This window comes from Sinocyclocheilus anshuiensis, unplaced genomic scaffold (genome assembly GCF_001515605.1).
Source record: "Sinocyclocheilus anshuiensis isolate Anshui unplaced genomic scaffold, SAMN03320099.WGS_v1.1 scaffold195, whole genome shotgun sequence".
Classification (NCBI taxonomy): Eukaryota; Metazoa; Chordata; class Actinopteri; order Cypriniformes; family Cyprinidae; genus Sinocyclocheilus; species Sinocyclocheilus anshuiensis.
In genome coordinates this window covers 1,540,948-1,556,143 of record NW_015548236.1, presented here as the reverse complement: position 1 = coordinate 1,556,143, position 15,196 = coordinate 1,540,948, and the positions used below count along the sequence as shown (strand labels likewise).

General features: G+C 35.3%; 1 protein-coding gene across 1 annotated transcript in view; it reads left to right on the top strand.

Annotated features, from left to right (window-relative positions):
- The window catches only part of LOC107654726 (angiopoietin-1-like), a 53,255-nt gene that overhangs the window by 15,983 nt on the left and 22,076 nt on the right, over positions 1-15,196 (top strand). Inside the window, exons 2-4 of the mRNA XM_016441940.1 lie at positions 8,189-8,344; positions 8,749-8,870; positions 10,701-10,942. Coding sequence (XP_016297426.1) covers positions 8,189-8,344; positions 8,749-8,870; positions 10,701-10,942 — 520 coding nt within the window. The remainder of the gene's footprint in view (positions 1-8,188; positions 8,345-8,748; positions 8,871-10,700; positions 10,943-15,196) is intronic.

Below are 15,196 nucleotides of genomic sequence, written 5' to 3'. Positions count from 1 at the left end.
AAAAAAAATATATATATATATATATATATATATATATATATGTGTGTGTGTGTATGTGTATGTGTGTGTGTGTGTGTACACACATAAGGTAGAAAAAGGTGTGTTAAGACAGACACATGGTCATATTTTCCTAAACCTTCTTTTGTTTCTGTAAAGTCTGATTTGTGTTTTTTTTCTTTTCTTTCTCTCTTTATTTTAAGTCATATGTTTAGATTGTGATGGCTGCTTTGACCAGTGTTGATTTTGTTTTGATATTGTGTTTCTGTGCATCCAACTGGCATGTGCATTTACTTCTTGTTGGATTTTTCTTAAATATTTTGCAGTTCAGTACCCTCCACAGACTTAATATAACCTCTGCATTGTTTTAAAACAACCATATTATGTTTTAGATTTCTATCTAAAGTTTCAAACCACATCTGACACAGAAATTAGTAGCCTACTTTCGTAACAATCAAAGGTTTCCACAATCACACATTAAAATGAGAGATTTTTATTGGAATTGAAATATCAAGCCTGGCTGGAGCTCTGCAACGAGGGACCCCAAATATACCCCAAATATCTCAGGGATTTGTAATAGAAAACAACTCCAGCTGGGAATACGCCAGTTCTCAAAATGTTTTACTGCCGCATACAAACTGAAATTACAACATGGCTGACTGTGCCATGGCACCCGGGCACTGCTTTAAATTGTTTGGGAGATGGTTGGTTTAGATTTACGTTGCGTATATAAACTGTAGCCTTCGAAGAATGCAGATAAATATAATTTAGTGAAATGATTACAGTTGAATATAGATCCATTGCCATCTGTGGCAAATTGATTGGTTTGTTCTCATTGGTTGATGGTGGTCACACTTTCCAATGATGAGTCAAGCTTAGAATCATTCACTAGCTATGCAAACTGTCCATATACACAGCTCCATATTAAAGGGCTGGTGTTGTTGCAAACTCATATGACTTTCTTTTTTCATATAACACTGAAGGAAAGTTTTAAAGAATGTTCAGGCTGCTTTTCCATACAGTGAATGTGATTTGGGACAGGCCTGTCAGACTCAAAAAAGACAACAAATGTACTTTAAAAGCATTATACGTGTTTAATTATACACCCATGCACAACATTTCAAGTCTTTTTCTGTTCATTTGATATCTTTGTGTGAGAAACAGACTGAAATTTAACTCACTATTCACTAAAAATGTCTGTGGTCCTCATTCACTTTCATTGTAAATGAACATGAAAAGTTTGGCGTTGGTAAAATTGTTTAAATTGTTTTTTAAGGAAGTCTCTTACTCTGTCAAAAGCTGTATTTATTTGTAATATAAAGAAATAATATTATTGACATTTAAAATAACAGTTTTCTAATGTAATATATTTTAAGATGTAATTTATTGCTGTTTATTTATGGCACATCAGAATTTTCAGCATCGTTACTCCAGTCTTCAGTGTCTTGTGATCCTACAGAAATCATTTTAATATGTTGATTTGGTGCTCATTGATTTGGTGGAAACATATCTTGTTATTATCAATATTAAAAACAGTTTAATGGTTTTGTGGATTTTTTTTTCAGGATTATTTGATGAATCGAAAGTTTAAAAAACAGCATTTGTTTGAAACATTGTAAATGTCTTAACTGTCACTTTTGCAATCCTTACTGAATAAAAAATAGTTTTTTTTCAAGGAAAAAAACTTCAAACTTTGAACAGTAGTGTACAGTATCTCAATATTTACAGTAGGTGTCTTCTGACTCTTTGAACTTTAGAAAATCATATTGAATTGCAAGGAGAAATAATGTGGTTTTCACGTTGTGAGAGAGAACAGGCTATAGATTTCTCTGTGAATGTTTCACATGGTGTGCTTGAGTGTGTTTGTGTGTGTGGGAGAGAGAGAGAGAGAGAGTTCCTTGAAGGAGTGCTTGTGATTGAGTGAATGTCTGTAAACCAGCCCTGGGGATTGAGGTTGTAAAGGTTAACTGTGTGCCCGGCTTTAGCTATTACAGCACAATCTGTCTAACACTCAACTGCATTATATGCTACACAAGATCATATAGACCCTCCGCAAAACAAAACCTGTGTTATTTGGTGAAGAAACAATCTTGCTTGATGTGATGCAAGTCATGTCCAAGAGCAGAAACTGTCTATATACATGGTCACTGAGTAAATTCTAGCTTTGCAATAACATGGTCTTATATAACAATCTGAGTGTGCTGCTAATTTAACCCTAATTACAGCTAGTAATAGATGCTAATTTGCACAAGCAGCAATTACTCTTCCCAGTAGCCACAAGCGTCAGAGGGTCTTGCTGTACCACTCAGAACAAGACAGAAGAGATAAACTAGGTTCAGCCAAAGGTTTTCCCTGTGAGACCTCACTCGACCAGGTTGAGCTTCACCCCAAGTGCTGTGATGCATCACACTTTACCTTGCCATATCAGCGGACAGTATTGTGGATTTTTTAAAATTGGATCCGTCAATATGGATATTTAATTATGCATGCACATTTCCTCTGTTATTGTGTTTGAAACAACTTTCTAATGTTCGTTGTTACTGCACTGAATACTGAGAATTAACTTGCAAAACAGTGTTTACAGATAATGTACTGTATACACCATTTAAAAGTTGTTTTAATTTTTAAGAAATACTTTTATTCAGAAAAAAAATGCATTACGTTGATCAAAAGTGGCAGTATATACATTTATAATGTTACAAAAGATTTCTATTCCAAATAAATGCTGTTCTTTTTAAGTTTCTGTTCAAAAAAAGAATCATGGGGGGAAATTAATTACGGTTTCCACAAAAACATTAAGCAACATGAAATGTTTCTTGAGCACTGATTTCTGAAGTATCATGTGACACTGAAGACTGGAGTAATGATGCCAATAATTCAGCTTTGCCATCACAGGAATACATTTTATTGTAATTGCAATTATATTGTTGATTTATATCCTTAACCCTCCTTTATATAAAATAATAATAATAATAATAATTTCGAAGATAAATTTATCTAAACATGAATTGTCCTGCAAGATACTTGAGTAGACAATTTATCAAACATATAACTATTTGTCCAGTATGGTTTTAAAAAAAAATCTTATTGTAGTTGATTGTTTATTTAAGCAGATTGTTTTAGAATTAACAGACTCATAACAGTGCTTTGAACTCTCATAAACCATGTTGGACAGAAACAGGGCTGATCGCGCCACTACAGCAGTAAGAGAGCCAGAGGTTGGCGTCACTGCACCAGCCGTAGTCGTTATCACTGACCTCAATGTTCATCATGTGACCCGACCTGTAATTCACAGACCCCTAAACGTTTACAGTCCTGTGTCAACTGTAAACAGTTGGGAGATATTCCGTTCAGTTGGGTGATTTTCTTCAGCACACAGAAGGGTGATTTAGTGGCTCTTTAAGCAAGTCGGGTGTTATGCCTCTCTAAAACCCCTTCATCTCCACAGCTTGAGTAATGTGTATTTTTATGATTCTGGGAAGGAGTGTTTCCTTTTTTCTGAAGGACTTAAATTGTGATCCCTGTATATATTCCTTTTCTTGCTTTTTTTTGCATGGAAGCAGGGATATTTAATTTGATGAAATAACAATCATCCAAAGCAAATATAGTTGAACCTTCTATGGTAAACTTTAACTGGAATATTTTTTCTAGTAAGAATTTTTTTTTTATTATTATTATTACTTTAAGTGTATTCAATAACAAACAAAAAATCCAGAAAAAAGGGGAAAACTGTGCACCATAACAGAAAAAGTTAACTATTTTTTCTTATCTGATTGAATTAATTTTTCTTGTTTTCTTGAAACTACAAACTAAAATTAAATGAATCATTATCATTTGTCCTTCAGTGTTGTTATTAAAAGCCTATTTTATTCTTAATGTCAGAGCCAATGTGCAATCACATTTTTATTTTCCAGTATTATTAAGCACAGTGATGCAGTTACAGTATATTATTATCAATACAGTACTTACAAACAAATACATTACTGCAATCATGCTATTGATACTATTAACTATAAAAAATAGAAAATGAAAAAAATATATATTTCTGTTGACATTTTTGGTCATTCATTCTTGCTGTACTTCTATTTCATAGTTTGTTTCACTATTATTTTTCAAATGTGGAAAATCGCACTAATAAATGTTAGTTATTGTTTGTAATGTTTTACATATTTGCTGCAGTTTTGGAGAATGTGAAAGGTTTTAAAAGCACAACTTCAAATAGAATAACAAATTCAAATCTAACAGGGTCTTGGCTGCAATGGGACTTTTTGACCTCTTAAATTTGGGCCTCTTGAACATCACTCAGTAGAGCAGCCCCGTTCACCTTCTCACATTAGTGCACTTTGCAAATAAACACAATCAATCTGCAAGTCAAGCGGTAAACTTTGCTGGCTTTAAACGGCATAGTGATATCGATATAGACGTGACTGCTCTCAGGTCAGATTTTTGAGTGCTGATATGGCTGACCTTGACTCATTTGGCATGACCCTCTGCTGGTGGGCAGCTGTGAGATGTAAGCCAATCCCCCAGGTGCAACGGGTTCGACAGGGTCCTACACTTGATCGCACTCTGTTCTATCAAACTCCTGCATGTGTGAATGTGCCTTTGAGACAAAGTGCAGGTGACATGTCTCATTCTGTCTCAGTGTTTTTCTTTTATTATTTATCTTTAGCTCAACATAGGTTCACTTTCATCATTACATTTGATTTTATTTGTCATTACCAACACTAGTATGCTTTTAAATGACTCAAGTCAATCGTTCTTTACCTCATCTGTTGTCTTTGGGTAGGCACGTTTATTTGTGAATGGAAGTGGGAAATAACCATACACCCACTAAAGCCCTTTACTGCTTCCTCTGATATTTTTACACAACGTTTCTGTTTGTGTAATCTTGATTCTCCTTCCTTTGTTCCGTTCAGGACACCCACTATAGTTTAGAGCATGACACAAGCGAAATTCCCTCAGAAAGTCAAAGCAAAGGATCTCTAGGCTAATGTTTCTCCAGGCCACCAGAATAGCATCCACACCCTTCTGAAGGTGACTTTACTCACACTCAAAACTTCAGCCAACATTGTTTCAGAGTTCAAACCTCCGTTGCCTCTTAAACTGGATTAGAGTCAAACACTTTATCCATAGAGAGAGCTTAATGGAAGACACAGACCCAGATTGCGAAGCTTAATATCATTTTAGAGACATAGTTCAAATGTCTCGGCAAAACTACTGATCGAATTGCAGCTAAAAACATGTCTAATGCCTGCAGTGTTATAGGTCTTTTGTATTCCTTCCAATCAGTTCCATCAAGCTTTGACTGTTTACTGTAAAGAGACACTTGTATCTGTATAACTTGCTTCACAATAACCTATTACGTAGTGAAGTAATCGGAACAACAGCATTGGCTTTATAATCACTGCCAAGAAGGAATATTAGTCTGCAATCTTAATTCTACATGACAGGTTGCTAGTGGCTAAAGCAGTAACAGGTTGAATTTTGTGTTTCTAACTGTGTGTTCGCAGCTGTTTGGTGTATGGATGTCACTTTTTATGTTGGCAAGTGAAGAGATACTGTAGCTTTCCACACCCTTTCATTTGGTTTCTCCTTTCTTGTTTTTCATATTCTAACATCTATATCACAGTGACTTCATATCTCAATCCCAACTTTTTTAAATCTCTACATAGAGTCATAAGCTGGAGTGCTCCAAACTTTGAAATTACAGCCGATTTCTCTTATTCAACCACAACTTCCATTTTCTAAACACCCCGCTGGAAACGTGGAAAACATGGAGTGGGCGACTCTGTTGTCACTGTCGATTTGCTGAAGTGTCTTGCAGCCAGATATTTTCTGTCACAAATAAGGGTGTATAGATTTCACTTGGTGATGTGTCCTGATGTACATATGAACAAGTTGCACCTCACAGCTTGCACAAGTTTAAGACTGAAGCATAATGTACAGTTCTGCGTAGGGATGAACTGACATAAAAAAAAATTCTGATAATAAGCAGATAATTGTAATGCGATGACCGATAAAATGTGAATTATATTTTTGATTATTTTTTTTGATTTTATATTTACATATAGAAATCTTTTGATATACTGAATACATTATTAAATTAAAAATACTAATCATTTAATGACATTGTTAAATGTAAATGTTTTTATAAAAATACACAATAACACAATTAAAAAGTAATTTTTACATTTAAGCATGCTATTAAATTATAAGAGATTTCAAATGATACAGCCAAAAAAACAAAAACAAAACTGAACTCTAGCCAGTAGTGATGGAGCTGAAGCACGAGGTTTGGAAACTGATGGTAAGTAACGAGCCCAGATGTAATTTCTAATCATTTCTAAAGACCTCAGTGTCAGTGGTCATCTCTTGAGGATTAATCAACAGAAGTAGTCTTTGTGTTTCTAAAGCTTGTTCTGGTCTTGTCATCTCTCCAGCTAGAAGATTAGAATGAAAGCCTTCATGATAAACCCAAGCGTCTCCTGTAGCTAGATATCTACATCTCTTCCTCTCTGAACAAATGACCTACATCTGCTTCCACCTACCTTTAAGACTGACTCTTCGAGAGTTTGTGTTACTGCTCCGTTTAAGTTTGTTTAAAACTGAGCCGCTCCAGGTCATCATGAAGAAGCTTAGACAAGAAATTCCTTTAAAATGGTGCCAACATGGAAATATCCTTTCTTTAAAGAGTTACTGTGTCTTTTTTTGTAAAGGAAGTCATAACTGTGATGGGTTTGATTACCCCTGTGTCCTTGTGCTGAAATGGTGTCTCCTTTCGTTTTATTGGCCTCTTAAAAAGTTTGTCAAACTCTCCATGTGCTCTTGGTGTTAAAGTGTCTTTAGGACTGTTGGAGTTGTCAAGTTAAGTGTGTTTTACCTCTGAATGGATTTTACAGCCACTGGAGTGTCAACTGTGTCAGGCTTCAGAGGTCATCTGAGCTTGATCCTTTTTTTTTTTTTACTTTAGTTTAGGCTTTTTTGGCATTTTAAATGCCATTTAAATCTGACAATTTTATATTCAGTGAAAAATTTGATTTGTGATACATTTCTTTGTATAGGACCATGATCCGCACTCCGCATAGTCTTCTTTATAGCATTTATTTTACATTAATCACCAATAGGATAAAAACACAAATGTTTTGACTCAAGGCCTTCTTCAGTGAGTAATTCAATCCCTCCACCCACTTTTTAAATCCTTAATTATATTGGCATCATTCATTAGCCAATATTCAATCATTTAAAAGCTCACATATTGCATTTAAATACTGGACAATGTCCATTTGTATACAACCCAAAATCTTCACCTCCACCAAAACATTACATAATATACCCACAACTAGAACATGAATTACATAGAATCACATATTTATCACAATTATACAATTAAACAGTTTAATAGATAATTTAATAAATAAACAATCACCATCATCTACTACCCGAATTAAATTTCAAAATGTATAACAATGGAAAGTACAATGATTAAGATCATCAGAAATACATAGTTATATCGTCATTTATGTCTTTATCCTATTGGTGATTAATGTAAAATAAACACTATAAAGAAGAATATTTAGTGAGTGCGGATCATGGTCCTAAGTAATTTAATAGATTGATGCACTAAAATAAAATATCAAGTGACGGAAGAGTGAGGTGCAAAGGGCTTTGTGATAAATGTATTTACAATAACTGCCAAATTGATTATTTTGTTAAATAATGCAAACACAGCTAACAGGGAATATTCTCAGAACTTTAGTTAGGGAAGTTTCTCTCAAAGTTATGAACAAATGTTCTTCCAATAATGTTAATAGAATTTTCGTTCTAAGTTATATGGTTTTTAAAAATGTTCCAAAAATGTTAGGACATCATTCATGGAACTAATGTTTGTCAATTGTTACTACTGTACTGTTTAAGAACACTCAGAGAACATTCAAAAGTAACATTTCAATAATGTTTGCCAAATGATGAAATGGAATGCTCACTTAACGTTCGTATAACCAAGAAAAAAAACTGGACATTCTGAGCGGTCAGACAACTTTGTTCAGAAATATATATATTTTTTAACTTATTGGTAACGTTAGCAAAGCGTTCTTAGAACATAGTTCTGTTAAGACAATCATAGACATGGGTTAAATGTCCAAATTTCGGTGTATGTTTTCTAAAATGGTCTTTTTGCTTGTCACCACAGATTGAGAACTACATCAAAGACAATATGAAGACAGAAATAGTGCAGTTACAACAGAGTGCCGTTCATAACCACACGGCGGCCATGTTAGAGATGGGCACCAGTCTTCTCTCCCAAACAGCTGAGCAGACGCGCAAGCTAACCGATGTCGAGACACAGGTATGTTCCTCCCAGGATCCATTTCACGCTCCATTAAGCGAACAATCTTTTTTTTCTGTGTATCCCTTTAATATGCCTCAAATACAGCCAAGAAAAGCACTAGTGCTGCATTAGACATACAATCTCTTTTTAAGTATCATGCTAATATTTTTGTTGCTGAATCTTTTTATGACTTGTGTGCTTTAATGAGACACGGAGGGATACAGCACAGTTGTGTTTTGCTGATTTGTCAAATAAGAGGTTGAGGTTGAGAATAACTGTTCCTAAGTGCTACCGTATGGTGGTCTTGTTTATGACTTCTCCTGAGGTACCGCTCAGTTAGTATTAACTTACTTAATGATTTTAAGGTCTGTGTTTTTGCGGAAGGATTACTGTACTTTTTATTGGAATGTTATTGTTTTTAGGTTTTGAATCAGACATCAAGGTTGGAAATTCAGCTGCTGGAGAATTCACTATCCACCAACAAGCTGGAGAAACAACTTATGATACAGATAAATGAAATCAACAAGATCCATGACAAGAATGGGTAAACCTCCCACTCCAACACAACTCCTCACACACACAAATATGCAAAATTGAAATATATAAAAGTGTATATGTACATATATAAAGGCGTTGAACAACATATTTTTATATATTAAAAAAGACTTCCATAAATGTCTTTTAAAGTGTATAATTATCCAGTAATATCATAATTGGGTGTTACAATCATACTGCAGGAACTCAAATAGGTGAACTTTTATTACTGTTTTTACTACTGTTATACTATTGATGAATATAGTAAAGTTAGTCTCATTGCTGCATTTAATTTGTAACTCTCCAGCACTGCACACAAGAAAAAATGAGCCACAAAAAACATTTCAGAGCTACAGTAGTGACCCCGCTTAAGCACTGTGCTGCTGTTTAATCTGCCAATACAGATGTTCAAATCTCACTCGCTTGTAATTTTTAGAAAATACTAATTCTTATGCCAGAACCACAATACAGATGATTGCACAAAATGATTTTCAATTCTTGACAACACAAGCTTTCAGACATTAGCTCGGTCCCATACGGTGCAGTGCAACAGAACTTGCCAAGATATGAGTGATGTCCCCTGACCCGCCGTTAAACTTTGTCCTCTGTGAAGACAAATTTTGCAATGCAAAGCTTTTGGAACACTTTCCAATTTTCTATGTATTGATTGTTCTGGTGGGACATGTCTGTTCCTGTCAAAACGAGGGTTTAATTCCCAGTGATCTCTCTGCTTTGAGCCCAGCTGTTGTTGAAAGGACACGAGCATTCATATCTCTCTATTTAAAAAAAAAAAAAGTATGCGTTTATGTCTAGTGTTTTTGTTACCACAGTTAATGTAATTACTCATCCTATAATATAGATTGACATTATGACTTTCTCCTCTTTCAGTCTAAAATTAATTTTACATTCCTTTAAAGTTCTATGTGGATTGAATTTTGTTTTAATAAGCTGGTGAATCCAGCCCAGCGTGCATCAGGTTTCCAAGATGTACAGTGCAGATTTAAGGCTTGGATCCATTTTAGACGTGCACTAATGCCCAAAGCTATAAGATGAACTGTGTTTGTTTGTATGCTGTGTAAATTATGGAGATTGGCTACATTCATATCAGTATTTATTACAGCTGTAATGAAGCGGCCTTCTGCCTTTGAATACTGAAACATAAATACAGTATCATCAAAGGCATACCTTGATGAAGCCAGGGATTCCTAACTTTTTTGGCCCACGGCAAATAAAAGACAGTTTGCTTACCTGTGAGCCACACTTGCAAAACATGCAATATGATATATCTATGTTAACTATCTAAATATGCTCTTCATGACTAAAACAAAGGTTATTGTTTCATGGAACATTTGAAGTAAACCATTTGAATAAAAACAGTAAAATTGTAGATATGAAGAACAAGTTCTTCATTGTAACATATAAAAAGATGTTAATAATATAAAGTTTGAAAAAAAACTATCACTGATTTGACACTTTGATGCTGTTTTCTGTAAACCTTGACTAAGTTTTACCATGGAAACCAGTTTTTGCCAAAAACTGGCCACCACAGTCTTAAAAAAATACATAAAAATCACTTGACTTTGAAGGAGATCCCATATTCATTTAAGGGTTTTATAGTAGTTACAGTGATTGCTGTAACAATGATATTTTGGCTGAATCTTTCATATCATGGCATACATTTTATTACAACATACTGTGACCCAAATTTATGAGTATGTGGCCCGATTTGACCCATACTTGCAGGAACTTGTCTTAGATTGTTACATTTCCCATCATTTTGTACTTTAACCATCCTTTCCTTGTTTTTCTCTACTATGGCTTTCCCTCATTTTTTCCTCAGTTTTCTGGAGGAAAAAATGCAGGAGATGGAGGATAGGCACAGAGAAGAGTTGGAGGCCCTGCGGGAGGAGAAGAGCAGTCTACAGGCGCTGGTGAGCAGGCAGAGCTCAGTGATCCGGGAGCTGGAGGCTCAGCTGAGTCGAGCGACCGGTAACAGCACCGCCCTGCAGAGACAACAGCAGGACCTGATGGATACCGTACGCAACCTGCTCAGCCTCTGCACCAAGGATGGAGGCACAGCATGTAAGTACAGATCTCATTTTTTGCACAGATTTTTTTCATGGAAATTACTTCCTAGCTGTGGACTTGCATATACTCAGAGTTGCTCATATTTAAATTGGAAATATTTGTATTCATTCATTCGTTCATTCATTCATCTTTTTATTCGTTTGATATTAGGTCCTTGAGATTACATAAATTCATAAATACTACTTTTTATTTATGTATGTACATCAGGATATTCTCAGGATAAATTCTCTTTCTTTCTTTTTCTTTCTTTCTTTCTTTCTTTCTTTCTTTCTTTCTTTCTTTCTTTCTTTCTTTCTTTCTTTCTTTCTTTCTTTCTTTCTTTCTTTCTTTCTTTCTTTCTTTCTTTCTTTCTTTCTTTCTTTCTTTCTTTCTTTCTTTCTTTCTTTCTTTCTTTTTCTTTTTCTTTCTTTCTTTCTTTCTTTCTTTCTTTCTTTCTTTCTTTCTTTCTTCCTTTTCTTTGTCTTTCTCTATGTCCCTTTTCAAGCTTAGATTTGAGTCTGACAACAGCCGGTGCTCCACACAGAGATCTGATCTCACCATCATCCAGTCTGTCTGGAGTGACATGAAGAATCAGAACAAACATCTCCAAGACGCTTCAAGAGACCTACCTGCAAAGCTACAGTCCAGTTAAAAAGTTTTAGGCACTTATGTAAAAATGCTCTAAAATGCGGATGCTGTCAAAAATAATGCCATAAATAGATTTTCTTTAACAACTTAATAACGTCTATTAACTAAATTAAATCAAAATTTGGTGTGACCATCCTTTGCGTTTTAAGGCAGCTTTTGCCCTAGGTGCACTTGCGCATTGTTTTTCAGGTAGTTTTGCAGGTAAGTCTCTTGAAGCATCTTTGAGACGTTGCCACAGTTCTTCTGGATTTAGTCTGTCTCAGTTTGTTCTGATTCTTAATGTCACTCCAGACAGACTGGATGATGATCAGATCAGATCTCTGTGTGGAGCACTGGCTGTTGTCAGACTCCTTGTGCAAACAAAAATCTCACTGGATTATTACAATTAATGGCAAAATGAATGTTTGGAAATGTAAACTGATATTTCCTACTGACACACTACAGCAAAAGATAGAAAAACTGACTTAGCTGGTGAAAATACTAGTGTTCTAATAATTTTGGCCACCACTGTATACAGTATATTATCTCACCTGAATCACCAAGCAGGCCAGGACCACCACTGGCATCCCCAACCCCCTAAAAATGGTGCGCGACATTCCTAAAGCAAATGTCAAACAGGAAGTGATAGAAAACTAAAAATGTAGCAGGCAGAACAGGGCATTTTTAGATAAAAATAGCCCGTTACACAGTATGTTATCAATGAGAAAAGCTTCTTCCTGGTAGGTGAAATGTGTTGTTTTCTTGTTAAATGTCACGTTTAGCCAGACAGCGCTGTGAACCTCAACGGATGCGGCTTATCACGCTTCAGCACACTGCCTGTGGTTAACAGTTGACTGAAATGTCAAACAGCCCCTGATTGAGTTACAGGCCAGGCCTAACGTAGCCCCAGCGCAGTGATCTGGGATTGGCGATTTCCCGCTAAACCTTGTGGTTGCCTCTACCAGCAGGAGTCAGTGTAGTGAACTCATTACCCTCGTTTCCCCCCGCTGCAACCCAAGTGTGGCCTCTTGGCCCCATGTCTATCCGACGTCTGCCCCACGTCTCTGTGGTCACAGAAAATTTACCTTGAATGTCTGAGATGGGACTGCACAGGTCATGGAGTCGACTCAAACTCCTGAGCTTGCTGTGAGGGCACCAAAAGCAACTCTACTTCCTTTTTTCTTTTGGGTTTTGAGTGGCCCTTAAAATGACAGTGGTTTCATATCACATGGCAAAAAACAGACAATTTTGTTTATTAAAGCCATGCTGTTTACCAGCAGAAATACTGGTTAACAAACATGGTCTTTTTCATGAAGCCATGCTGGTTCTTTGGAATATAAACGTGGTTATTTATAAGATTGTATTTATGCAAGCTTCTGTTTTCCATACATTGGCAATGAATGGTGACCACAGGCAAGACAAGTTTTTCAGTGAATAAGTAGTTAGATTTCAGTGTTTCTCATACAAAGCTGTCATATTGAGATGAAAGACTTGGAATATGGAGAGTTCAGACATTCTTCTAAACTTATTCTTTAGTGTTCCATTGAAGAACTTATGAGTCATAAGAGTTTAGAACAGTATGAAGGAATATTTATCATGTTCTGTTGTGTGTCATTGACTCTAACGTTTAAAAGTTTTGGGTCATTAAGATTTTTAAATGTTTTTGAAAGAAGCTCACCAAGGCTGCATTTGATTATTTGATCAACTATACAGTAAAAACAGTAATATTGTGAAATAGTATTACAAATTAAAATAAGTATTTTCTATTTTAATATATTTTAAAGTGTAATTTATTAATGTGATGTAAAAGCTGAATTTTCAGCATCATTACTTCAGTCTTTAGAGTCACATGATCCTTCAGAAATCATTCTAATATGCTGATTTGCTGCTGAAGAAACATTTCCTATTATTATGTTGAGGACAGATGTGCTGCTTAATGTGGGTTTTTTTTGTTTAGTTTTTTTGACTGGGAAAAACAGTATTTATTTGAAATACAAATCTTTTGTAACATTGTAAATGTCTTTACTGTCACTATTGATAAAATTCATCCTTTTGATTTTATTCATCCTTGCTGAATAAAAATAACATTTTTTTATAAAAAAAAAATTAATAAACCTTACCGACCCCAAACTTTTGGGTTTGTGTAACTATGGTTGACATCTACTGCTCTGTACTATTTGAATTGTTTGTTGAACATGTAGTCATTGCTTTGGAGCAATCCCAGGTCCCACACTTGCAAATTTATATTCTAAAATAAATGCTTATTTGTTTTCATGATCTGACAGTAGCTATCCAAGTACCCCGGTAAGAGAACACACACAGGAAAGAATATCAGCACATATTGGAACACCCTGCAGCTTCTTGGATTTAGACGTTCCTATTTGTACATCAGCCAATCACACTAAATGAGACCATTTTTTATTCCAGCTTGGTTTTGATCTGTGCCTGGACTTGAAACCTAAATAAAACTTCACAATTGGGTTCATTTAGTGGGTCGATTGAGCGTATAAAATACAGTTTAGGTTCACTGTGGTTTGGCGTAATGGTAAGATGGGACCCATAACATGATTTCTTGGTGATTTTAACAAGCAACCATAATTGCGCACATTACCAAACAAATTATGATAAATGGAGATTTTAAATAGCCCTTTGTTGCATTGTCCAGCTCCAGTGTGCTGTAGAGGTCATTTTCCTGACCTCTGGCTGAATTCGTCAAACTTAATGACTCCTGTGGGACAGCCCGTCCAAATAGGTGGCAAGGAAGGCACTGTAGGTCTCTGTCTGAAATCATGACTCAATCAAACTTGCAAAACAATGTTCTAGTAAAGCTCTAAACTCCCTTTTTGGGAAAAAATGAGAGAAAGCACTGTTTATCGTGCTGCTTTTCTCATTCAAACATGAATATGTCATTGTTTAATGTACTTAACCTTCATGTACCTAAATATTTGAACTTCACTGCAAGTTAACTGCCTCGCCATGTGCGTCAAAAGAAGAGATGTGATGGTTTTAAAACATTGTACAGCATCTTTGATTGCAGTGAGTTCATAAATGCAAAGCTGTTATTTGTGAAAATATTATTTGATATTATTTGAAGCATTATTAAGGGTTATTATGAAAAATATAAGCAAAAACTCATTAGATTGCATTTTTAGATATAACTGTTCTCCCCTTTGGAAGGCTGTAATAAATCCCTATTTGCTAATTATTATTTACTCACTGGCATCAATCATTTTTGTGATTAGAAGAACAAAATATTATTTTCTGTCTCCAAATTAAGTTCACTAGGGACAGGCTATGACTCATGAAAATATACTGTAAGAAAGGTAATATGTCAGAATATGATTTTTGGGTTTAGGCACACATTATGATTAAGATGGTTTATGGCTTAGGAAATGTTTTAAAAAAAATACTCATTATTGCAGTTCTGCTCACTCAGCTGGTGGTCATCATTCTCACGGCCTCTCAGTCCAATTGAAAGAATCAGACTTTATCGTCTCAGATGTTTATATAAAGATGCAGTGCAGTAGTTTGAGTTTTCGTTTCGCCAGCACACCGCAGTGGGATTTTGAGTTCTTGCTTATTTTAAACTTTATTTTGTGTCTGTGAGCGTGTGGAGAATCCTGATTTATAAAATCACTCTAC